Raw genomic sequence first — 27,692 nt, forward strand, 5'->3', positions numbered from 1 at the left:
GGAGCTCAGACCGGAGAGTTACCCCACCGGACCACCAGGGAATTCAGTGAAGGTAGGACACAGCCCCCAGACATCCCCCTCCCCCCATGTAGCCCCTTCACCCCCTGCCCTCCCCATGCAACCCCTTCACCCCCTGCCCTCCCCATGTAACCCCTTCACCCCCTGCCCTCCCCCATGTAACCCCTTCATCCCCTGCCCTCCCCTATGTAACCCCTTCACCCCCTTTAACCCCTTCACCCCCTGTCCTCCCCATGTAACTTCTTCACCCCCTGCAACCCCTTCACCCCCTGTCCTCCCCATGTAACTTCTTCACCCCCTGCAACCCCTTCACCCCCTGCCCTCCCCATGTAAACCCTTCACTCCCTGCAACCCCTTCACCCCCTGCCCTCCCCATGTAACCCCTTCACCCCCTGCAACCCCTTCATCCCCTGCCCTCCCCATGCAACCCCTTCACTCCCTGCCCTCCCCCATGTAACCCCTTCACCCCCTGCAACCGCTTCACTCCCTGCCCTCCCCCATGTAACCCCTTCACCCCCTGCCCTCCCCATGTAACCCCTTCACCCCCTGCAACCCCTTCACCCCCTGCCCTCCCCCACGTAACCCCTGGTATGGCAATTGTATGCATCTAAAGCTGACATAATGATCCAATTGTATGCCTGTAAAGCTGATTGCTATGGTGTGCCAATTGTATGCCTCTAAAGCGGTTTGCCATGGTGTGCCAGTTTTATGCCTCTAAAAGTAATTGTCATGGTGTGCCAATTGTGTGCATCTAAAGCGGATTGCTATGGTGTGCCAATTGTATGCCTCTAAAGCCGATTGCCATGGTGTTCACTTTTTAAAATATGCATTAAAAGCAAGTGGGTCTCGAAAAATTACCGTTTTTCAAGTGGGTCTCGGCCCATAAAAGTTTGGGAAGCCCTGGTATAGCTAGTTATAAAATCTGGTAAACTCCAGACTAATGGCTTTTCGGAGTAAGCACTTTTGTCCCACTTTTATGAATTGAATTTTCTGTTGTACCGGTCTGTCGTTCAGTCTGTGTGCTAGCAATTTCTCTGTGCAATTGCCTTGGGCATGCTGTGTATTCTTTTTAAACTATAACCTACTTTCTTCAAATTCTGTTTATTAATTCCTGTATCTTTTATTTCAAGAGTGGTGAGAAGTGGGTCTAATTTTTGGATAGTTAAATCATGAAGCAGCCTTTGCCATTCCAGTAATTAAGTATGGGATGTACGTATTAGGTGGGCTACTCATCAAGTCAGCAATCCTCTAATAACCGGCTTGTGAGCAAGCCATATGGTGGCAGGACTAGTGTCGGTGGTAGCATCGTAATCCTGGAGAGGATACTGAATCCTTAGTTTTGGTATTGGGTACTTTGATATTTTGCTTTCACAATTTTAATATTTGGGCTAAAATTGAACCATACTCTTGGTAAAATATAAAAATACATTTAACACTTTGTATATAACATGACAGCAGATCAGAACCATTCAGGCCCATCTAGTCTGCTCAATTTTCTAAATACTTTCATTAACCCCTGGCCTTATCTTATAGCTAGGATAGCCTTATGCCTATCCCATGCATGCTTAAACTCCTTCACTGTGTTAACCTCTACCACTTCATCTGGAAGGCTATTCCATGCATCCACTACCCTCTCAATAAAGTAATACTTCCTGATATTATTTTTAAACCCTCTAATTTAAGACTATGTCCTCTTGTTGTGGTAGTTTTTCTTCTTTTAAATATAGTCTCCTCCTTGACTGTGTTGATTCCCTTTATGTATTTAAATGTTTTTATCATATCCCCCCGTCTCGTCTTTCCTCCAAGCTATACATGTTAAGATCCTTTAACCTTTCCTGGTAAGTTTTATCCTGCAATCCATGAACCAGTTTAGTAGCCCTTCTCTGAACTTTATCCAAAGTATCAATATCCTTCTGAAGATAAGGTCTCCAGTACTGTGTACAATACTCCAAGTGAGGTCTCACCAGTGTTCTGTACAATGGCATGAGCACTTCCCTCTTTCTACTGCTAATACCTCTCTCTATACAACCAAGCATTCTGCTAGCAGATATACCCCAAATAAAAACATGCATGCATTTAATTATGCTTTTTTTTTTTTTACAACAGGTGTATCTAGAAACGGCTTGCAAAAGCTGCAGTTCTCTTGTCTGCAGCTTTTGCAAGCCCTCCTCTTCTTCCTTAGCCCAGCATTTCCAATCACAGACTTCCCAGACCTGCGACCATACTTGCAAGTTCCAAGCAGAAGATTTTTACTTACCTGTACCCCTTGGGGCCTGATGATAGTGTTTGTTAGTGTAAAGACCAACAATTTGGTCTTTAAGAATCCTATTCATAAATGTGAATGACCTATTTAATTATTGACAGCAACACTATACAGAGATGCCAATATTAAACAAGCAAAACATTACACTATCTGTGTAAACCTTTCATAATTTAGTGGATCCAGACTGTATTGTAAAGTACTGCTGCTGAAACAGAAGATGGTGATATGTTAGAGAAAACCGAGTAGATATGGGATTATTTTTTTTTAAGATGGAAAAGAAAACAAAAAAAAAAACATACACACGGAAGCCCACATAACAATAACAAAGCATATCCTCTTCATACTGAACTGAATATCTCCATTTTCCATCTCCTTGCAACATTCAGGTACTGGCTGAAGCTTGGAAGATATCCCAACTCATTTATTCTTACTTTGTTACCATATTATTTGTTTTCATAGCAATGTTATCATTTATACCCTAGTTTGCCAGACTACAAAAGTATAAAAGAGCTTTAATGGCTAGATCTCAGCTTAGGGGCAGGGCCCTCTTTTTATAATACCCTTTGTATTTGTCTGTGTATATTGTAAGTTCTCTCCTAATTCTACAGCTGCAAAATTTATTGGCGCTTTAATAAAAAATAAAATAAATAAAATAGATTCTAGAGCTGATGTGTTTTCCAGAACAACTACAGCTTATTGAATTTGTTCTGGTGAGTAGAATCATTACCTTCGGGCTTTTTGCAGTAAACACTGTCAGTATCTCCTCCCACTGCATGCAGACACTGAACTTTCCTCATAGAGATGCATTGATTCAATTCATCTCTATGAGGAGATGCTGATTGGCCAGGGCTGTGTTTGAATCATGCTGGCTTTGCGCCTGATCTGCCTCCTTGTCAGTCTCAGCCAATCCTGTGGGGAAGCATTGTGATTGGATCAGGCCACCACTTCTGATGATGTCCGCAGACTGTTTGTTTTTCAAACAGCATGCAGAGTTACAGCTTCAGGCTTGAATACAGTAAGATTTTGCTATATTTATGGAGGCATGAGGGATCCAGGGGGGCTAGATGGTGGTGTTAACACTATAGGGTCAGGAATACATGTTTGTGTTCCTGACCCTGTAGTGATCCTTTAAGGTCATCAGAGAGATTCTAGCCCAAATATGCATTTAAAAAATAAGACAGTAAAAAGCCCCAAACCAAGTTTAAAAGCCTTTATTCTAAAGGGAAAAAACACAAACCATGTGTTCATGTCACTTCACTTACACAGCCAGATACTGAGCGACAATTCCAAACTAAAATACTGTACACTAGAAAGTAGGCCTTTTGTTGACATGATACTTGAGAAGGCTATTTAAGAAAGGAGTCCACAGAAATTACATTTGTTTTGTTCTTCCTCTGACTCCTGACTGCATGGATTTGCAAAATTTTGTGTATGCAAAGACCGAGGTAGAGTTCCAACAGAGGAGCTTTGTGCTCCAATTAAAACGGCTTTTCCTATATATGTAGGGAAATGCTAGGCAATATTTTTTGTGAAGGCCCCTCTTATCTGGATACAATAATTTCCAAGAGACCTGAACTTGTGCTTTTTGTTTTGTTTTTAATGGTCCTAGTTTTCTTCTCCTTCAGACTCTGATTCTAAGGAAAAAATAATAAAGAAGAATTATTATCCAAACCTAATAGACAAAAATTATGCATAGTAGTACGACTTTGTAGTAAGATATACATGAATCAGACTCTGCTATTCTGAGAGATAACACCTATTTAATCATATGTAAAAGTGGCAGAGCAAAGAGGGATTTGAACAGTACTTAGTGGAAAGTGAAGATGGTTTGACTACTTGCCATGGGACAGATCCAGGGCATTCCCGGTGTGCTGTACTGGATATGGGGCCTAGACTGACTCTTTAAACTTCATTAAAAACTTTTTTTTTGCCTTTGCAAATATGAAACAGATGGTGGCACCAGAGCTTTTGGACTCTTTGGAACAATAACACTCTGCACATCAGCTGTGTAACATAACATCCACATTTGATAGTGTGCAATAGAGAGGGCCCACATTATTTAAATACACTGATCACATTAAAACCACTGACAGGTGAAGTGAATAACATCTATTAAGCAGCAATTGAACAGTCCGTTTCTGAATTTTATGTGTTGAAAGCAGGAAAAACGGGCAAACAAAAAGATCTGAGCAACTTCGAAACGCCACTAAATGTGATGGCTAGACGACTGGATCAGAGCATTTCAAAAATGGCAAGTCATGTGGAGATTTTCCTGGTATGCAGTGGATAGTACCTATCAAAAGTAGTGCAAGGAAGGGCAACCGGTGAATCGGCATCAGGGTCAGGGGAGCCCAAGACGTAAGGGCGCCCAAGGCACGTGGGTAGCAAAGGCTAGCCCATCTGCTCCCATCACACAAAAGAGCTACTGTAGCTCAAATTGCTGAAAAACGTAAAGGGACACTATAGTTACCAGAAAACCTAAATTTTAATGTCCCTGCAGAAATTTTCATGTTTTCAGAGAAAAAGCAGTGTTTACATTGCTGCCTAGGGACAGCTCCAGTGGCAGTCACTCAGGTTGATTCAATGCATTTGTATGAGGACATGCTGATTGGCCAGTGCAGTGTTTGGCTCCACTCCCGCCTACTTATGTGAGATCATCAAAAAAGACCATCTCAGCCCATCCATTGCTTTTCTATGGGAAAGCATTCGATTGTCTGAGATCATCAATTCTGATGTCAGCCAAGGAGGTGGATTGGGGCGGAGCCAGAGCCGGCATACCCACATAGCGCTGGAATAAAGGTGAGTTTTTTGTTTTTTTTCCTATTTAAGAGGAGTTAGAGGGGGGCAGCCACCTACATAGTGTTTAACACTACAGGATGAGGAATACACATTTGTATTCCTGATGCTATAGTGTTCCTAATGCTGGCCTTGATAAAAAAAGATGTCAGAACACACAGTGCAGGGGTGGGCTTATTAAAAATAAAAAAAATACAAAACTAAATGAGAGTAAGCAAAGAAGGGAGAAGGGCTTATTAAATGGAGGGAGGGAGTTGGGAACGAGCTTCCTCTTGCAGGTTCTGTCTACAAGGGCTAAAGCCTAACACGCCTGTCACCTGTGCAAGGTGCGCTGACGACAGATGTATTTTATGCACAGAATTGACATTAGGCCGTCCGGAACAGAGTTCTGAGCAACAAATATCGTGTGCTGGGGGTGCAACTAGACCCCCTCCTCCCCCGAATAACTCAGTATTTGGAGTGTTTCGAGCTGAAACACTGCAATACATACTCCTAACACAATGACCACTTCAAATCACTGAAGTGGTAATGGTTGTTGTAGTAACGCTTTAAGCACTCAAAGCATAAACCTAAAAAACAAAACCCTTTGCCTCAATCCTAGATTTGACTCCTCTTAAAATTTAAACACCATGTGCCCAAATAGTAATTTGAGCCAATTCTAACCCTAAACCCCAAAATTATACCAAAATTACAATACTTCTCTATCAAGCTTTTAATCCTCTTAACACTAAACACCCTATGTAATCAATCTTTGACTTTAACCCATTTGTAACCTTGAACCCCCTTTTTACTCTAACATTATTTCTAACGATGCATGCGGTTACACAGCTGCTCCCCTTCACAATAATTGTCATTCAATTACATAGACATGACAGGTACAATTTAAAAGTATACAAATAAATAAATAATGGGAAGCATGATATTTTGAACATGAGTTCTACTCTGATCACACTGATGTTAAATGAATTAGGCAGATTGTGAAAGGATATGACAGGTTGGTGTTTTTTGTGTGTTTTTTTTTTTACCTTCTTCTGCATTCTGCAGCCATTCAACAAATTTCTTCATCTGGTCAAGGAAGACACTTTTCCCTTTAGCAACATGTGCCTCTTTATACCATTTTAAAATTGCTTCCTCTCCCAGGACATCGGCTGCAATTCAAACCGAGATAATATAAGCAATACAAAGTGATTTAAAATCATGCACATTATATCTGCTGCTTGACAAAGTGGCTGACAAACTAACAAATGCTAAATGCTATCGGAGTTCAAATGATAAATAATCACTGAATAGTATTATATAGCACAGCTCACAATCGTCAGTTGTTGGGAGATCATTCACTTTTGGAGCTCCGGTGTCAAAGTCAACTAGTTACGGGCATTAATGCTACAATGAGAAATTAGTTGATCATCTGTTAATTGCTACATCATTTGCTCTAATAAATATACACACATTTCAGACTTTGGTGAAGTTTTCATCACAATATCAATTTAATTTAGTATTACTCCTCAGTTTGTCTCGAACATGGCTTTTTTAAAATTTATTTTTGCCAGACACAGGATCTGCCCCCGGTGCCAATTGCTCTAGGTACGCCCCTGCACAGGTGCCTCATTCCAGGGCCCTATTTAGCCTTGTAATAAAGAGAGCCCCAGATGGAATTTTTTTCTTGAAGATCATATCCTTGTATAAATAGTTGTTATACGATTTGTATTTGGATAAATTATGAGCAACAAGTGCATCATTTAACTTTCAGAGAATAACTATTGTTTTTAAGGCACCAACAAAAAAAAAAAAAAAAAAAAAAAGAAACAAAATCAGAAAATAACAAATCTCCATAAGGCTGAAGACTATGCTGGAAAAACAAAGTACATCACAAATTGTGTCAATCCATCTTTTCATTATGTCTAATCCTCTACTTGACTATTTATAGAAAGCTGCTATTAAAAAGGAAAAAAATAAATTGCATGTTACCACAAGCAGAGTATTTCTCTATGGCAACTGGATCTGCAAAGGGAGAAGGGCTGGCTATAGTGGATTACTTTTTCAAAATGTGCATATGAGATCAGAGCAAAAATATATGTGTAATATTGATGTATATCGTTTTTTCCCATATACTGTGGATGTATATATTATTAGTTATTTCCCCCATATTGTAATCATTTCAGTAAAAAAAGAAAAAAAAATGCATTTCTGTACATTGTTATATATTTTAAAATGCAATAAAAATAATTTGAAAGGATATCAGAGCAAAGGGAAGTGAAAATCACCTATAAATATGGAAAAGGAATGGACTGAAATTCCTGTAGAGCTGTTTAGGGGTGCTGTGAGAGGCGAATAAGACATGTTTTAACCAAAATGTTCTAACCACATATATCTATATTTGGAAACTATTTTGAGTACATTGTCAGTTCCTGGCAGCATTCAACTAATTCCTCGTGGACGTCCAGTCATATGGTTAATGTGAATGGTAAAATCAAAACAAAATAATAACAATCGAAGCCTAAATGGAGCTGAGCACCATTCCAACGTAGGTTCAGATAGATGAGAGATCTGCTTCAAGCATGGAACTATCGGGCATCCTAGATACTTCTATACCTCCAACCTAGCAGTCAGCGAACATACATCTACGGACTACTTCAGAGGGTAGCGGTGTGATTATCTGTTTCTAGACCCACTCACTGCCTCGTGTATCTCTTTGACGCCATTAGAAGTTTGCAAGAGCAGACTAATTTTGACAGAGTACTTTACAGTGTAAAAGATTAGAACACAAAACAAAATAATACATTTGAGAACTTGACTGAGAATCATGAAGTTGGAAAATGGCATGATGTGGGGTAGTTCTATGAAAAGGTTGACATACCTTTATAAAAAAGTACTACAATCTTCTGAAAGGCCTTCATGAAGTGGATATTGTCATAACAGTATTCTTGCACCTTCTGTAGGAGAATCAGCTCAGACTGACCTTGCGTGCTAAATACTGCCAACAAAGGTGCATATTGCTGAAAGGGAAAAAAAAACATTAAGACATTTAGTTTTCCCGAAGCTGATCAGGCTTTGCAGTGTTAACAGAAACACGTAGAAAGTATACATATATATATATATATATATATGACAATTATACTAGAAAAAGTGAATATGCTAAAATGTATTAATTCTCTCCAGTCACAAATAAACCGATTAACACAAATGTTCATATGTGTCTTGACAGTCCATCGTATGTGCCGGCGAATTCAAAACATATTGTAGAATAAATATATTTCTTTAAATGTTTGTATAAATAGTTAGAGATATGTACTCCACTTCTTGGCAGAGAATATTGTGGAAATAATGTTATACCTTTTAAATTAATGGCCCTGGTTACACTAAACATCTTAAACTTTGATGAGTCAAAGCAAAATTACAAATGTGTATTCCCAATGCTATATTGCCCTAGGCACCATTCAACAGTCACCGACTGCGTGGGTTAAAAAGGTGAGTATACTTACCTTTTCTCCTTCATTACACTTGTGGTCGGCATGCAACTCCACCTCTTTGGCTGAGATCAATGATAGCCAATCGAATGCAGCAAAATACCGCACTGCACCAATCAGATTGTCTCTATGAGACAATCATATTGAAATGGTGGAGTTTTACTCCAATATCTTCCTAGTATCATTTAGACAATAGAGAAAATACCAAAAGGATAGATAGGGAATAAGCAAAAGTAAATCCCTAATTGTGCCTTCAATGGCACCTATCTTAACAAATGTCATGAAGATTAAAAATTGTAAAATGTAGTCCAGGGATCATACCCAAGCTTGGAAACCAGGGCTGCTGATAATAAGTAGTTATGATTATTTGGTGACTCAGTAAAAATTGTAAAAAAAATAGTCCTTTAATGTGGTGTGCATTCATGGTTTAATATTTAAAATATGAGTTGCTTATGACAAGTGTGTAGTGCATGCATTGAATGTGTAACCCGTGGAGGTGGTATGGCTAATCACAGAATGGTAAGGGTTATCTTGAGCTGCATTTAACAAAGACATATGAGGTGAACTGTCTGGAAAGTAATGGATTAAATTTTGTTGGTGTATAAAAAATATCCAAAATGGTATAGCAATGTAGGCATGCTTTATATTCCTGTTTGTAAACCAAATAGTTTATTTAAATTTAAAAAGGAGGTTAGGTAATATATTTTAAAAAATAATAAAAAAAAAAACTAAATTTTGTAATACATTTTGTGAGCCAAATCGAATTTGTAGTGAATTTTCATTTTCACAGAAACATAGAATGTGACGGCACATAAGAACCATTCGGCCCATCTAGTCTGCCAAATTTTCGGAATACCGGTACTTTAATTAGTCCCTGTTCTTATCTTTAGCCTAGGATAGCCTTATGCCTATCCCATGCATGCTTAAACTCCTTTACTGTGTTAACCTTGACCACTTCAGCTGGAAATCTATTCCATGTGTCCACTACCCTCTCAGTAAAGTAATACTTCCTGAAATTATTTTTAAACCTTTGCCCCTCTAATTTAAGACTATGTCCTCTTGTTGTGGTAGTTGTTCTTCTTTTAAATATAGTCTCCTCCTTTATTGTGTTTATTCCCTTTATGTATTTAAATATGTTTCTATCATTTCTGTTGCTTTCAGTAGTGCAATTTCTAAATAATCCAATTTTCCTGGACTCAATTTAAACTGCTCCAGTATGATAATGACTCATTTACACATATTCTAATTTTAGAAAAGTCTGTTTTTCTAAAATATAAAACGTTTGTTTTTGTGTGGTGTGACTCAGTCACATGCAGAGTGTGACAATGTCCAGCGTCATTTAGGCGACAAAAAGTCGCCTTCCAGCCCATAAGTACCTCTAGTGGCTGTCTGGTAGACAGCAACTAGAAGAGGAGTTAACCCTAGCAGGTAATTATTGCAGTTTATAAAAATGGCAATAGTTACATGTTAAGGGTGAAGGGACATTGCAGACTTTTTTGTGAATTAAATGTCAAAGACAAAAAGGTGTCAACTGTTGAAATGTATTAATATTACCGGAAGGAATGTAATTGTATTTAAAATAAAAATAGTAATTAATTAATAGTAATAAAATCCAGATAATCCTATTTCAAGCACATATACCTAAACTACAAGTATACAAAGTGATCTGTGTTAACAGGCGCTTAAAATAATTTCCAAAATAAGGTGCTCTTAGTGCAGCAGCTCACACACAAAAAATAGGAACTCTCCAATCCTATTATAATCCAGTACAATAAATCCACTATATACACAGCCAATATGTGATAGTGAGAGTGTGTAGCGCTTAATAATTAATCACTTACTCCCCGGCAATTTCTCAAGGGTATGTAAGGTATCTGAGTAATATCCAATCCTTTTGTTGTATGTTCCTCAAGAAAGAACAAAAAGAGAGAACAGGGAAAATTCGCCCTGGTGTTGAAATCCTTATAACTTTAGGTATCAGAAATAAAGGTGGAGGTATTCTTCTCACCTGAATAAGAGCCTGTAACCTGGCTCTGAGTATAATGGCCCGTGAGTCCTTTTTAGGGATGACTCTTTCCCCCTTTCCAGCAGGATAGAAGATATACCAGATGCATGTAACTTGATAAAGGTTTATTCATACGAACATTTAAAACCATTTAAAATACATACAATATCCTGGTAGTTGTCCAAAACGCGTTTCGCCGATCTCACCCGGCTTTCTCAATTGGTCAACATATACCTAAACTGTAGCTCTAGTTTCTTTTGAAGGCTCCTTGCACGTGAACAAAGAAATCTGTATAAACGTATGCCAAGGCATAAATCTGAAACAATAAATGTACCAATCTATATCCTGTGGTCTAAATTATTATTTCGTTCTTTGGCTCCAAAATTAGCCAATCATGCAAATCACTGCAGTCAAAAACTACTGTTCACTTTTTATTTTTATTTTATTTTTTTCATACCAGTTCTTTTTCAATAATATAATTGTATAAGAAATGATAAGTGCATTTTAAAACTACAATAATGCTAAACTAGTGGTATTGTTCGCAGCAGGCCTATCGCGGTGCAGGAAGTCCTACTGCCTGTATCCGTAACAATACCGCTTACCTTCAAGTGTTTGAGGGCCTGCTCTGCAACTAGTTCTTCTTTTTTGTTCCATTCTACCGCATTCATGATGCAAGTCCACAGGAGTCCAATCACTGCGGTTTCTGGTAATTCATTTCTCTTCATTTCTTCTTTTACATATACCACTACCTGAGAAAAGTCATCCCAGTGTTGCAACATACTAGCCAATAACAACAATAATGGCATTTCTACATTCTACGTTTTCTTGTTTTTTTTCCAGTACGCCTTGCACTTTTCCCTTTGAGTTGCATAAAGTACACTACTGTGAGTAAGATAGTTCTACTTAAATGGATCCATTGTGCCTCATGCACTACAGGAGTACAATCTGTCTTTTGTTAAAGTAAAAATTACAAAATATCTGGAATAAAATTGCCCGTTATACCAAATAAGATGGCATAGGATTTATGTTAAATGGAAAAAATAAATACAAGTTGTATATATAGCATTTTACTAGGAGAATTAAAGAACGAACTTAGATGCAGATTATTCAATGCGGGATATATTCTACTGTCCCAATGTTTATAGGAGTTTTCTTAAAATATACCCAACAATCTGCATAGAAAAGCTGACACTTCGTTTAATTCTAGTGGTTAGCTTATCAACATATAGAGTTCTAATGTACTGCAGATTCCACTTTTAATGCTATCTGGCGCCAGACGGAATTCTTAAAACGGAGCCTGATGATGTAGAATTCTTGTATGCAACAGCTCTGGGAAAAATAGCCATCTGGACCTATCACTTCATTTAGGCTAAGCACATAGTGATTTCAAATATTCTAAACATACAGTTCCTAAATGCATTAAATGACGATATACAGCTTGATGTTCTTTGTATAGCTTGTTCGGCTTTAGACTGTGTATATTGTATTTCCATATGTTACTATGACAATATCTGCAGAGGTTGTTTAAAAAGGTTAAGTAAATTAAGCGATAATTTCTAAATTGATATTGATAATGCTTAATAGGGCATAATAGGGTACAGTGCCTAATTACGCTGGAAAGGTCCCCCTCTCAATTTGTAGTAAAACCTTCAAATCTGCTTATCTTCCGCGCCCCTCCTTACATCACCTTGGCTGCATGTGGTCCAATCAGAGGCTTAGAAAAGAAATGGACCATTTTGCATGCATGTGTTCTTGTCTGACAAAAGGATCAGCAAATTGGTAGGTTTTACTACAAATTGAGAGAGGGGACCTTCTCTACAGTGCCAAATAGGGCAAATTATGCTGGGAAGGTCCCTCCTCTCAAAAGGGTTATAATAACCCAAGGCTTGACAGATTTGCTTTGAATCTAGGAGCCAGCTAAAAAAGTTAGGAAAAACTTACAGAGCTTTATATTTAAAGCAAAATGACAAAAATACAATTTTTAAAAGGGACACAGTTTCCTGTGTCCTTCCTGGCTTTTCAATGTAAAGACTGACTTTTCAGAGAAAATGCAGCGTTTACATTGCTTTATTGTGACACCTCTGATGACCGTCACTCAGATGGTCACTAAAGATGCTTCCTGTGTCAGTGCTGCACAGTTTGCATGGAGGCGCTGAATGTTCCCCATAGAGATGCATTGATTCAGTGCATCTCTGAGGAAATGCTGATTGGTGCAGCGTATTGCAGCCAATTCTATGGGAAAACATTAGATTGGCTGAGATCATCAAGCTTGATGACCTGGCGCCTGGGATTTGTCGAGCCCTGTAATAACCATTTAACCAGAAACATGCTGCCGCGGCACAGACTGTTCAGTCCAATCTTGGATAAACTGCAAACTTGGGATATTAAATATAGTTTGGGTACTTCAGACACCACATTCAGTTTTCCAGCATGAAGGAGCAAATAGAGCTACCTGTGTCAAGACGCCATTCTTACTGCATGTCTTGTTACATATTTTCTATTTTTTATTATAGTGGCTTATATGCTATAACTGTTAGCTGGCCCGGTCTGTTATTACATGGTTATTTTTATTTGTGTTTGCTTTTATTAGTCTGTTTTTTTAATTTTTTTTTTTTTTGGGTAGCACTAAAGGATATACGAGGCAGGTAACCACACTATTACACTAATATCGTGTAACTCCGATTAATCTGTGCTCATTATTTAGGGGTGTTTTATCAGGTTTCATGGCATACCTTACCAATGTTCTAGTTCTTTACACCCTATAAAACCCTCATTCCACAGTTATCCCTTTATATCAGTGGTTTCCAAATGTAAAAAAAAACACTTTAGACACAACAGCACCACTGCTTCATATCATTAATGGTCTCACGTATGCGTTCTTTCATACTGAAAAGCAAATCTTAAGGTGTCTTTTTCTGTACAAGCTTATTGTGGAATATGCATTAAAATAAAATTGACAAAAAAAAATTAGTTTACCTCTTTAATGGGGCACTCCTGAGACAGACGTTCCTGTAATTCTTTTTGAAGCTCTTTGCGTGTTCCGAGAGATTGTTGAACTCTTATAAAATCAGATAGTTCCTTCAGACCCGCATCGGTGAAATACTTGGCAAAATGGTCAACATTTTGCCTATTTGCTGGGAATAGCTCCTAAAAATATATATATACACAAATATTGGAACCTACTTACCAAAGTAGAACTGAAACAAACCACCTTAGAAACCATTAAAATGTTTCCAAATTTAGAACTTTGCATCACAGTTACTCCATTTGGTCAATCTGCCCACGGTCTTAATTCAACAATACACATAAATGGTGTTACCCTAGTCATAACACAGGGTACATCGAGAGAAAAGCATAACCTATCTAGTACATTATAGACAAAAAAAACCTATAGAAGATTATTGAATTGAAGGGAATAAGAGAAGGAGACATTAACAAGAAATGTGTCGATTTCCATAATATTCCAAATCAAGGCATCTTAACCTAAAGTTATTTTTATTTTACATCTGTCAAACATAAATACTCACTAGCAATCTCTTGTCAAGATTTGCTTTTCTTAGAGCAGATGTCACCGAGCTAGCATCTTTTTCAGCCATCCATGCCTTAAACAGTTTTACAGCAAATGATGCAGAAATTCCTATAAAAATAAAACCATAATGAAATGAAAAGGAATTAAAAAGGATCTTACACAAAACCACATATTTTTTTTTTTTTTTAAATCTTATTTTTTATTACGGCATTTGTGTTATGGGATACAGAAGAAAAGAAGAGGAGGCACTGTGGGGTACAATACAAGTCGATGAAAACAAGATGAGATGTAGTACACTCCTGCTAAAGACTGCCATTTTTAAAATTATTTTAAATCAAGTAAAACGTAGCAATACAAATTGTTTAAGAAATGGTTGCACGGGTTAGTTAGCGATTGCTCAAATGATATGTTTCATGTGCACGACATACAAGCTACGGATCATAGGATCCGGTTGGTAATGGTACATAGATTAAACACATAAGCTTAACTCTCATTTATAACATTCCCTGTTACTAGCTGTTCACAGGCGTGTGCCCCTTTCGCAGTGCACTTAAGCTTTTATAATGGATGGCCAGGAACATGCATTACATACAAAAAACAGTCATGCAAGGCCAGGTTGAAGCTGGTTATGTAGTATTCTATAGCATATGAAAACTAAACATAGTCAAAACGAACAGGTTTAACCCCTTAAGGACCAAACTTCTGGAATAAAATGGAATCATGACATGTCACACACGTCATGTGTCCTTAAGGGGTTAACTATAAGGTGCATGGTATTAGTGACCGATGCCCACCAGTTATGCAGTTAACAAAACATTTGTTTCTAGTATATGTTTGAGGACTGGGACTGCGCGGCGCATATCAGATGCTTACAAGGTGAAAGAAAATACATGAAAATACAAGCCATAATGAAACATATGCTAAGAAGGCATTCAATCTGGAGCTGTGTGCTAGTTATAAAACCTCTGCACAGGGTAGGAGAGTCCATCGGTGGGTTGTTGGTCGGGGATGCTAGGGGTGGTAGTCCCAAAAAAAAAAAAAAAAATGCTGTCCGAGTGAGGTATGGAAAAAAGAAGGCATGTCACTCAGCCAATGCCCCTTCTCAAGGCCCATTCCTTCCATGTTGTAGAAGGTGCTGTTGGGGATTGCCATAGCTTGTCCTGGAGTGTCAGCAAGTCAGTGCTCCGTATGGGTGGCAGCTTGTGGGGATGGACTGGCCTCTGGACAGGTCCTTTCATGGTTGGGGAGGCTGAGCGGGGCGAGAGATGGCTCCAGTGCTTCGCCCCGTTCGGGCGCTTCACTCGTTTCTGCCGTCGGATCACTGAGCAGCGGGCATTTATGGTGTTTCTGCTGTTGGCAGAGCGAGGTAAGGCAGCCCTCCGGCTCTTAGTGTATGCTATGGGCTGCTCCTGTGTGCTATTAGCCATAGGGCTTTGGGTTTTCCCCTTTGGGGGGTAATGGGGTGTCTTGCCTGACTGCCGTTGTAGGAGGCAGCGTGGTCTCCATCTGCGCGGGCAATGCTTTGGGGCTGGGCCCCTAACAGTCGTCTTAACGGGCAGACGGGCTCTTGACACTGTTGGTGTGGGGGCCGCTGGTTTCGGGGGCCGTGAAGGTCGGCTAGCTATTCTGTTCCAGAATTGGTCGCAGATCGCATCAAATCTGGCCCTGAAGAGTGTGCTCCATTCCTGGCTCTCCAGCTCTGCTTGTGAGTGTGGGGGCACCGCTGCGGCGGCCATTTTGGGTACGTCGCTGAGTTTCATGCTTGCCGCTGAAGGTATGTGCTGTGGAGACAGGCTTACCCAGTGGGGACCGGGATGACCCCCGCCGGTCCAAAGGGGGGGGGAGAGTACTGCGGGGCCTCTCTGTGAGTTGAAGAGCGAGGAGATCGGCCGCCTCTCCCCAGCTCCACTCCCAGTAGGCCGCAGTAAGTCCGATCGGGCATTCTGCTACAAAAATCGTCGAGTGAGGTATCGGTCTGCTCGCCCGGAGGACCCTGACCCAGATAGAGCTTGTTGGGTAGTATTGGAGTACAACAGCTGGGAGTTATGCCCCAAAATCCGCCGATGTCGGAGGAGCTCAGGCTCTGCACGTCTTGCCAGCTTGAAGGTCAGGCTCCGCCCCACAAAACCACATATTTATGTTTAAATATTATCTTTTAATCTCTTTAAAAAGAGGGAAGACCCCCCCCTATCTCCAACCGAAGACCTTTTCTTGAAACATCTGGTCACACCCCAGTCACCCCCCTAAAATGAAAGTGCTCCTTTTTGTCCATTTGAAACGTTGGGTGGTACACATTTCCAGCTGACTGTAGGGTGACTCCTCTGGTCCTGAAACAACACTCTATATGTCCGTGTCTACAAGTTTTTATTCATGACCGGACCAACAAGAGATGGATTTTTGAGACCGTCCTGGAATATCTCGTGTCCTTAAAGAGTTAAAGAGTACGCTCTCATTAGATTGTTTTATACACTCAACAAAAGACAGAACTATTGTTAAGAAACATAGTTGCATTTCACTATTTTGATCACTTTTCGAGCACATTTTCATGCTTTGGTGCTCACACTACAATGTGCTGCCCCAGGCTTTATTTAAAATGATGACAGCTTATTAGATTTTCACATGATAAAAGTCACAGGCTTTAAAAAGACCCTTATTGAAAATGAGTCATAAATGTAAGTGCTATTATCGTCACAGTTTTTCTAGTTAACCCTTCTGTAAGAATAGCGTGTAAACACAGGTTTAAAAAGGTGTGCTTTCATACTTCAACACCCTGTACACACAACTGCATCCTTGCAAATGTAATTAGATCGTCGTGAACAAATTTTGTGTTCAAAACATGCATGGTGGCACTGCAAATGGAATTCAACACAGAGAGGAGTACGTAACAGCCCCGGCAACTACTCAAGCATGGCAGACACAGAAAGATAGGAATGTAAATGTGCATCCCTCTGTATTTCTAGCAGTCAAACAGCAGTTGGAGAACCATGATCATGTCACCGTGTTCTTTTCTCTCTTTTACCAAGGCTCTTTGTGGAGTATTGTTCCCATCATCTGTCCTCTTGCCTTGACAAGCTTCTCATTATATCCTCTCTATGGAGAGTGCCAATGTAACATCAGATGAGCCAATGTATATTACAGAGCTGCAGCTTGGCAATCACAAATATCCCAGCGAAGTTCCAAACATGAAGCCAGAAAAATCTCAGAATTATTAGTTACTAGCAAATTCTCTAAACATGTATATGATGGGATGCAGAATTTAAAAACCTGTATTATGCATTTCCTCGATAAATAAACACAAAGGGAAAATGTACAGTACTCACTATGACTAAATACAAAAGCAAGGAACAAAATGTGTATTCATTCTGCATATCCACTGTAAGCAATCAAAGGGATTCCACCTTACATAATCAAGTTAATAAATAAAAAATACATCATACCTTCCTTGACAATGTTTTCAGTAAACAGGCTTGTTAAAATAATTGCTGGGAGAGTTCCACCGGCTAATAAGATGCCAGTAAGGACAGCCAACTTTGTTTGCTCAGCTTCAGAAAATGCTTTAAGAAACAGGAGAAGCTGAAGGTAAAAAACAGATAAAGAAAAACAGGCAGTACTTTGATTTGAATCCATTCTAAAACCAAGAAAGACAATGGCAAATTGTAACCGCAATAATAAATCCACATGGACGAAAATAAACCCCAAACAGGTTACCTTTTTAATTTCATCTTCAAAAGCTTTCTCCAAATATTTGTATCTTCGGATCAGTTTGCTCAAAACCTAGTTGGAAAAGGGAAAGCTGTGAGTTATGTAGCTTATTAAACATTCAGGATTTTGTTAATTGTGAAATTATTCATTACACAGTGGTTTCGACAGCAAATAAAGTATTAGAAACTCATAAACTTGCAGAGAAACAAATCATCTTCACGCTATCAGGATGTCTGAGATTGTGCTAAGAAACACAAATATCGGCCTCACTTTACGTTTGGAATCCTATCTATTAGAAAAACTAAAACTAACTTTTCAAATGATTTATTCACAAAAAAAATGCATAGACTTTTATGGCAAGTTCTGTTTATAAATCATTTGAAAAGTTTCTTGTTTTTTTTTTCTAACAGATTGGAATAATTTCTGACGCAAATCCAAAAAAATGAATTACAGGTTATAGTTGGTGAAAAGGCCTACACTTTAACATTAGTGATGTCGCGAACATAAAATTTTCCGTTCGCAAACGGCGAACACGAACTTCCGCAAATGTTCGCGAACGGGCAAACCTGCCATAGACTTCAATGGGCAGGCAAATTTTAAAACCCACAGGGACTCTTTCTGGCCACAATAGTGATGGAAAAGTTGTTTCAAGGGGACTAACACCTGGACTGTGGCATGCCGGAGGGGGATCCATGGCAAAACATGGAAAATTTCATAGTTGATGCAGAGTCTGGTTTTAATCCATAAAGGGCATAAATCACCTAACATTCCTAAATTGTTTGGAATAACGTGCTTTAAAACATCAGGTATGGTGTTGTATCGATCAGGTAGTGTAAGGGTTACGCCCGCTTCACAGTGACAGACCAAACTCCCCGTTTAACGCACCGCAAACAACCGCAAACAGTCCATTTGCACAACCGCAAACTCCCCATTTGCACAAGGTTGGATACCAAGCTAGCCATGTCCCGTTCCTTGTCCTCACTGATGTCATTGAAGGTCTCTTCCTCCACGCAGCCACGTACAACACCAAGGGTCCCCGAAAGGTGACAACAAGCCCCTTGGGACGCCTGCTGTGTTTGGTCTTCCACCTCCTCAAAGCCACCTTCCTCCTCTGACTCCTCTTCTTCAGACTCCTCTCTCTGCGTTGCCTCTCTCTGCGTTATTATAAGGTGTGTTAAGTAGTACTATTCCTATCAGTTTAATCCCTGTTACGTCCCCTATCAGGGGACGTGTATATGGCATTGATTTTAGGAACCGGGAGATGGAAAAAGATGCTTGGTCAGTCCTCCTACTTCAAATTTGGGGCACTGCGCGTGCAATCTAATGTGCCACCAGATAGGAGTGGTGTGTTAAGTAGTCCCCCTCATGAGCCCATTTTTAGTCGAATGTATTGCCCACTGTCAGTCCCTTCGGGATCCATCCCTCATTCATCTTAATAAAGGTGAGGTAATCTAGACTTTTTTGACCTAGGCGACTTCTCTTCTCAGTGACAATACCTCCTGCTGCACTGAAGGTCCTTTCTGACAGGACACTTGAAGCGGGGCAGGCCAGAAGTTCTATCGCAAATTGGGATAGCTCAGGACAGGTCAAGCCTGCACACCCAGTAGTCAAGGGGTTCATCGCTCCTCAGAGTGTCGATATCTGCAGTTAAGGCGAGGTAGTCTGCTACCTGTCGGTCGAGTCGTTCTCTGAGGGTGGACCCCGAAGGGCTGTGGCGATGCGTAGGACTTAAAAAGCTCTGCATGTCCTCCATCAACAGCACGTCTGTAAAGCGTCCTGTCCTTGCCGGCGTGGTCGTGGGAGGAGGAGGATTACTTTCACCTCTTCCCCTGTTAGATTCCCGTTGTGCTGTGACATCACCCTTATACGCTGTGTAAAGCATACTTTTTAATTGATTTTGGAACTGCTGCATCCTTTCCGACTTGCGGTAATTCGGTAACATTTCAGGCACTTTCTGCTTATACCGGGGGTCTAGTAGCGTGGACACCCAGTACAGGTCGTTCTCCTTCAGCCTTTTTATACGAGGGTCCCTCAACAGGCACGACAGCATGAAAGACCCAATTTGCACAAGGTTGGATGCAGAGCTACTCATGTCCCGTTCCTCGTCCTCCGTGATCTCACTGAAGGTATGTTCTTCACCCCAGCCACGTACATTACCACGGGTACCAGATAGGTGACAATGAGCACCCTGGGATGCCTGTTGTGGTTGGTCTTCCTCCTCCTCCTCCTCAAAGCCATATTCCTCCTCTGACTCCTCTTCCTCACAATCCTCTTCCAGCGTTGCCGCAGGTCCAGCAAGTGATGCTGATAAGGCTGTTTCTGGTGGTGATGGTGACCACAACTCTTCCTCTTCACGCTCATCTATGGCCTGATCCAGCACTCTTCGCAGGGCACGCTCCAGGAAGATAAATGGTATGATGTCGCTGATGGTGCCTTCGGTGCGACTTACTAGGTTTGTCACCTCCTCAAAAGGATGCATGAGCCTACAGGCATTGCGCATGAGTGTCCAGTAACGTGGCAAAAAAATTCCCAGCTCCGCAGAGGCTGTCCTAGCACCCCGGTCATACAAATACTCGCTAACTGCTTTTTCTTGTTGGAGCAGGCGGTCGAACATTAGGAGTGTTGAATTCCAACGTGTCGGGCTGTCGCAAATCAAGCGCCTCAGTGGCATGTTTTTTCGCCACTGGATATCTGAAAAGTGCGCCATGGCCGTGTAGGGACGCCTGAAATGGCCACACACCTTCCTGGCCTGCTTCAGGACGTCCTGTAAGTCTGGGTATTTATGCACAAAGCGTTGTACGATCAGATTACACACATGTGCCATGCACGTCACATGTGTCAACTTGCCCAAATTCAGTGCCGTCAACAAATTTCTTCTGTTGTCACAAACCACTTTGCCGATCTCCAGTTGGTGCGGAGTCAGCCACTGATCCACCTGTGCGTTCAGGGCCGACAGGAGTGCTGGTCCGGTGTGACTCACTGCTTTCAGGCAAGTCAACCCCAAGACGGCGTGACACTGCCGTATCCGGGATATGGAATAGTACCTGGGGAGCTGGGGGGGTGCCGTTGATGTGGAGCAAGACGCAGCAGCAGAAGAGGACTCAGCCGAGGAGGTTATGGAAGAGGATGGAGTAGGATGAGTAGAGGAGGTGGCAGCAGGCCTGCCTGCAAGTCGTGGTGGTGTCACCAACTCCTCTGCAGAGCCACGCATTCCATGCTTGGCAGCTGTCAGCAGGTTTACCCAAAGCGCAGTGTAGGTGATATACCTGCCCTGACCATGCTTTGCAGACCAGGTATCAGTCAGATGGACCCTTGCCCCAACACTGTGTGCCAGACATGCCATTACTTCATTTTGCACAATCGAGTACAGGTTGGGGATTGCCTTTTGTGCAAAGAAATTTCGGCCGGGTACCTTCCACTGAGGTGTCCCAATAGCTACAAATTTTTGGAACGCCTCAGACTCCACCAGCTTTTATGGTAAAAGCTGGTGGGCTAAGAGTTCAGACAAGCCAGCTGTCAGACGCTGGGCAAGGGGGTGACTTTGTGACATTGGCTTCTTACGCTCAAACATGTCCTTGACAGACACCTGACTGTGGGCAGATGAGCAGGAACTGCTCAAGGCGAGAGACGGAGTGGCGGATGGTTGAGAGGGGGCAAGGAGGACAGCAGTGGTTGACGTGGCTGAAGATGCTGGACCAGGAGGAGGATGGCGGCTTTGAGTTTGTGTGCTGCTTGTACTCATGTGTAGATCCCATAGTCGTTTGTGATGTGTGATCATGTGCCTTCGCAAAGCAGTTGTACCTAGGTGGGTGTTGGACTTCCCACGACCTAGGTGGGTGTTTGGCACAGGTTGCAAATGGCATCGCTGTTGTCAGAGGCAGACACACAAAAAAAATGACACACTGCTGAGCTCTGCAATGACGGCATTCTGGTGGTGGCAACAGCATGCGTTGATTGGCGTGCTGTCTGCCTGACCCTGGGTGCCGATGCATGCTGTTTGACTGTGCCACTAGCTCCTTGCGACGACCTCCCCCTGCTTCCAAATCGTCTCCTCCTCCTCTCTGTCTCCCCATCTGAACTTTCCCCCTGTCCTTCTTCTCTTCTAGCGGGCACCCACGTGACATCCACGGACGCATCGTCATCATCAACCGCTTCACTTGTATCTGACAACTCAGCAAAGGAAGCAGCAGCGGGTACAACATCATCATCATCACACCATATGTCCATGTGTGTAATGCTGCCTGACTGAGACATATCCCTGTTATCTACATCCTCTGGCAATAATGCTTGCGCATCACTCATTTCTACCAACTGATGTGTAAATAACTCCTCTGACATATCAAGTGAAGCGGCTGTGGTGCTAGTGTTGGTGGTGGCGGCAGGTGGGCGAGTGGTAACTTGAGAGGTGCCCGAAGCTAAGATGGAGGAGGATGGTGCGTCAAGGTTCCGAGTATGTTATAAAGGTACGTTAATAAAAATGATTAGATATGTGTGTATATATATGATATATAGACATATATTATATTTATTTAATATATGTCTATATCATATATATAATGTCATACTAAGTGTATTTTTATATGAATATGTACATATATTAATATAAAAATACACTTATAATTAAATTACACACGTATATATATATAATATATAATAACTAGATTTTTACATTGAAAATGGCCAGGTTGGTTACGTTGCCTTTGAGATCGTATGGTAGCCCAGGAATGAGAATTACCCCCATGATGGCATACCATTTGCAAAAGAAGACAACCCAAGGTATTGCAAATGGGATATGTCCAGTCTTTTTTAGTAGCCACTTAGTCACAAACACTGGGCAAAATTAGCGTTCAATTTAGTTTTTTACTTTTTTCACACATAAAACAAATATGAACGCTAACTTTGGCCAGTGTTTGCGACTAGGTGGCTACTAAAAAAGACTGGACATACCCTATATTGAATACCCTGGGTTGTCTACTTTAAAAAAAATATGTACATGTGGGGTGTTATTCAGAGACTTTTGACAGATAATAGTGTTACAATGTCACTATTGATAAATTTGAAAAAAATTATGTTTTGAAACCGCAATATCCTACTTGTACCTATAACCCTATAACTTGCAAAAAAAGTAGAAAAGAATGTAAACACTGGGTATTTTAAAACTCAGGACAAAATTTTGAATCTATTTAGCAGTTTTTTTTATTCGCCTTTGTAGAGGAGTAAAAGATTTTTCAAGTAAAAGTAAAAAAAAATTTTTTTTTTTTAAAAAGTCATCATATTTGTTTGCTTTTTTTTAAATTAAATTACATGAGATTATATAAATAATGGTATGTAAAGAAAGCCTTTTTTGTCCTGAAAAAAACAAATATATAATTTGCATAGGAACAGGAAATGAGAGAGCGGAAAACTACAGCTAAACACAAACACCACAAAAGTGTAAAAAGAGGCCTGGTTGCAAATGTACAACATCGCAAAAACAGTCCAGTCCTTAAGGGGTTAAAAAACAGAATTTGCAATAAAGAAAGTAAACACATTAGATGGCTCTTTACAGAAAGTGTTTAGGAAGGCTGTGTAAGTCACATACAGGTGCCTAGTGCTGCATAAACAAAGTTATTTAACTCCTAAATGGCATAGAATTGAGCAGTGAGACTGCAAGGGCATGATCTATACACCAAAACTGCTTCATTAAGCTAAAGTTGTTTTGGTGACCATAGTGTCCCTTTAAATCAAAGAAGTTGTGAAATAAAATGAGTACACATAAATGTGAACGCACGCAAAAAGAAATGCTGACCTCATTTATACAAGGATACAATTATTGGAGTATACAAGCAGATGTCAGCAGTATAAAGAAAACAATGAAACCTCAAAAATCTAAAATAAAGAACTTAAAAGGCAAATCTCTAGACAGAGCTAGGAACATCATTTTAAAGGGGGAAAAAAATAAAAAAGGAGGAAAAAAAATTAAAAAGGAGGAAAAAAGTGTTCGTCGGTAAAGCTGCTTTTGTTGCTTTACAAATGTTATATATTATACCTTCCCTAACTTTTAAATGTCTGTTTTCTGTGACATATCACTTGAGCGATGGAATGTAGTTCCTTCATATTTTATGTATTGTGTATACATTATCTATTGAGCATCCATGCCAAGTAAAAAACGTATTTAAAAAAAATATTTTTTAATAAACAGATTTCTAAAATAAATAAACAAGTTCATTTATTTATCATAATAAACATATTTTTGAAGACAGAAAACTAGGTTTAAGAAAAAGCAGCTTGCCACTTAGAAGACCATAATGTTTTGTTTATAGTCAAATATAATACAAACTTATTATTTGCCTGACATTTATTCACTGTATATCAATCTGTAAGGTGGTGTTTGAGAAAGACACAATGTATTTTAACATCTCAAAGGGAACATACATGCATGGAATCTAAATCTTGGTTCAATTGTTAAACAATTGTTCACTTAATGAAATATAGTACCTGGGGGGCGGAGCAAACACATGAACCTGATCAGACACCATTTCTGAAAGCTCCTTGCAGGCCATGTAAAAATCACCTTATATCTCCATCCCATAATGCCATCCAGCCCTATCCATCCCAAGAATCGATATCTGGACACCTTCCCGCATCGATAGATGCCTTTTCAGTACTCCCCATGACACTACAAACAAAGGCGTAAAACCAGGGCCTACCAACCACCGACGCCACGAGGCCTGGAGACACTCCTCAACAACCTCCTAGAGGCACACAGCCCAAGCAAGCCAGAACAGCCCGAGTTAGCTCCACTACCTGGCACCTCGAGTATGAGACACCAGACACAAAATCCCGACAGAGACATCGGGCCCATGCTCCAGAGGCCCACGACAACTAGACCAACACCAGTGGAGGCCTCCCACACTGCTGCTGCACCAACTCTAGAGTCAGTAGAGGCAATGACTGCGCCTGAAACTGAACAATCATTAAGTCTGCAACACACTGATAGTAAGGCCCCAACCGCCAAAGGGGATCGTAAAATTCTCGATCTCTGCAAAATGATGGCAGCTTACCTAGCGCTTAGAAGAATGGAGATCCAGGCTAACACTGAACGTGTTAAAGCAGCATAAGAAGATATCACTGTTGTCCGAACCACAGTATTTCACCTGAATGGTGAGATCAAGCAACTCCATACTTACCATCACAACATGTCTCAACACCTGATAGCCCTCAAAGGACAACAATATAAAGTTCTGCGGCATCCCCGCCACGGTAGTGGCTGAAGAGCTGCCACACTTCATCAGAAGGCTGCTTACCTCTGTTCTCTTGCCACCAGTGGCCAAGAAAATTACTCTGGATAGCACATTCTGGATCGTTAACAATGCCAAATCCTCTCCTGTCGTGAGATGACATAATTAGATGCATGTCAACAATGGAAAAGGCCCGCATCATGGAAGCATTACGGGGGTAAAACTCAGCTGACTTTCGAGAACTCCTCATTAAACTTCTTCCAGAACCTCTCCAGGGCAACACTGCAATGGTGCAGAACCCCTGGCCCTGTCACTACCCACCTCCGATCCTCTGGTGTGCCTTACCGATGGGGGTTCCTGGGCAACCTACTGGTGAACCACAACAGATCTACACACATGCTCCGGTCCTCTACTGAAACACAAGCATGCTTTTCAGCATTGGGTCTAACCGTACCCGATACCAACCAACCCGCACAAGCTCCATCAGAGACTTGGAACCCTGCTACTGTCATCCCATGCGTACCACTGGCCGCAAGTCTCACCTCGTAAGGGACTTGACCACTCGGTCTATATTTACTAAGCCCAGGAATACACAGAAAGCCACAATCCAAACATGAATGGCTGATCACATACTCTTTAAAATATCATATACATTTAGAAAAATAAATAAAATAAACCTCCCCCCATGAGCCCATTCCTCTGGGGTAATCCTTTACACCAGCTCTCTAGCCATTTGCCAATCTAGCCATATGCCAATGCATTTCACTTGCACATAATCACAAGCCACGGCTCCTTTTTGAAAAGCAGGCTAGTTAGAAGCTCATGAGAACCACTCTCACCAGTGTTGTGTAGGACAATATACTCCTGATTACATAAGTAAAGAGTGCTAGAAATCGGTCTTAAAATACTGATTTTGTTATTACTGCTTTTATTGACTTATCCAACTAATAACATGTATTGTTTACAACAAGCACTATAAAAAATAAAGAATTATATATATAAAAAAAAAATATATATATATATATATATATAGTACCTGAGCATAATTACGCATGGCCTCATAATCGTCATTTGCAGAGAAGACACAGTAATTGGTCACCTTGGTTTTATCTCCATCATCTATACGTGTACCTCCTGGAGCTATAAATGGGCGCAAAAGCAAAAAAAATGGCGATAAATTGACAAGTTTGGATTTAGACTGACTAATAGAACCACTGGCAGTCCCTGACCTTACGATGTGATGTATGACACAATTTTTTAATGTTGAACATTTTATCTCTAGAATAATGCTAAATATTATTTAGGTATTACGAAGCTCGACTTAACTGTAGAATATCTACTAAAATTGTCTAGATATACAGACAGTTAACATCAAGCAACGCACGGCTATAGGAATACATTCTTCAATGCATAAAAGAAGCATCATATAAAATGTTAATTTAGTATTCGATTACAAGGAAATACATTTTTAACAATCCATTTTTCTTTCTTTTCATTTCGCCTTGCTTTACAAAAGATACCAATAATAATTTGCGATTTTTAGAGTGCTTTTCTCCCTGTGATACTCAAAGCACTTTACAAATATGTAAAACAGACATAAAAGTTAAGAATTAAGACAAAAGATAAGACAAAATAAGTAAATGGAAATTAGAGGGGTAAAAAAAGAACACATCAAAATCTTATTGTGAGATTAACCAAACATAATTTATTACAGCTTTCAGTGTATTGTGAAAGGTATTATGTGTGCGATTGGGAGAGGTAACAGCATGAATCTAAATCACAATGAGTTTAACCATCCTGGATGCACAATTTTGAACAATGATTTCAAGTAGCAAGTGGACTTAATCCCTCTATTTCAATAGATATATATTCATAATAACCTGCACTTAGAAAGAAAGAATTGAGGAGTAGATTATTTATAAATCTGTATTTTAACATGTCTACTGTGTTTGCCAAATGTCTAGAGCAAAAAAACAAAATAGACAACAGTAAAAGTAGCCGGCCCTTTGGTGGGTCCCTGCTCAGGTCTCAAGCTGATTTTAGATCATCTTGTGCCATTACAAAAAGAGCCAGGGTCATTTGCATATCAAAAGATTGGTCCAGACCCAAAATGCAGGCTCTCCCCAAGTTAAAAGGGTAACTTGGACCCCATGCTCACTGCGCTTAGGTGGGGAATCATCTGCACCTCGCTGATGAGGCCCAAAGAAGGCCAAAATGATTGTGTATGGTAGCTGTATCTTGCCAGCATTTCGATTCTGGACTACTCTTACGGTAGGATCAGTCTGATATGCCTTGAAATATGTTCTCTCTGTAATGGCACAAGTGAGCAAAACTTATTTTGAAACCTGAGAGTGGATTTACCGAAGGTCAAGCTACTGAGTTTCTCTAAGCTTTTGCCCGGTCACCGAGTTCTCATATTCTTGTATATGTGAAATGACTAGTTGAACATTTCAAGGCAGAAGCAGGAAGCTCCTACCCTGTAATAATCAACTTATCGCTGCATCTAGCTCGATCTAGCATGGTATAGGAAATGGTTTGTAGCTTTAAGAATATCTCAATAACTCTTTAGATTTCTGCATCTGTCATTGGAATGTATTGTCTATACCAAGAACTATCTGCAAATCCCAGTTTTCTTTTTTTTTTTACCATGGCAGATGTGGTTTTTAGAGGAATTTCCACCCAAAACACAGGT

At 40.4% G+C, this 27,692-nt stretch overlaps 1 protein-coding gene across 2 annotated transcripts in view; it reads right to left on the minus strand.

Moving 5' to 3' along the window:
• Nucleotides 1–3,476: 3,476 nt before the first annotated feature.
• BZW2 (basic leucine zipper and W2 domains 2) overlaps nucleotides 3,477–27,692 on the minus strand; it is a 57,377-nt gene continuing 33,161 nt past the window's right edge. Inside the window, exons 4-12 of one of the 2 annotated variants that reach the window (XM_063452398.1) lie at nucleotides 26,037–26,140; nucleotides 17,787–17,852; nucleotides 17,516–17,651; nucleotides 14,077–14,186; nucleotides 13,526–13,696; nucleotides 11,152–11,298; nucleotides 7,935–8,073; nucleotides 6,103–6,225; nucleotides 3,477–3,915 (exon numbers count right to left, since the gene is read on the minus strand). In XM_063452398.1, the coding sequence (XP_063308468.1) occupies nucleotides 3,887–3,915; nucleotides 6,103–6,225; nucleotides 7,935–8,073; nucleotides 11,152–11,298; nucleotides 13,526–13,696; nucleotides 14,077–14,186; nucleotides 17,516–17,651; nucleotides 17,787–17,852; nucleotides 26,037–26,140 (1,025 nt within the window). In that variant the 3' untranslated portion in view covers nucleotides 3,477–3,886. The remainder of the gene's footprint in view (nucleotides 3,916–6,102; nucleotides 6,226–7,934; nucleotides 8,074–11,151; nucleotides 11,299–13,525; nucleotides 13,697–14,076; nucleotides 14,187–17,515; nucleotides 17,652–17,786; nucleotides 17,853–26,036; nucleotides 26,141–27,692) is intronic. The other variant, XM_063452399.1, reaches the window with a different exon arrangement.

Source organism: Pelobates fuscus, chromosome 4, assembly GCF_036172605.1.
Source record: "Pelobates fuscus isolate aPelFus1 chromosome 4, aPelFus1.pri, whole genome shotgun sequence".
NCBI classification, from domain to species: domain Eukaryota; kingdom Metazoa; phylum Chordata; class Amphibia; order Anura; family Pelobatidae; genus Pelobates; species Pelobates fuscus.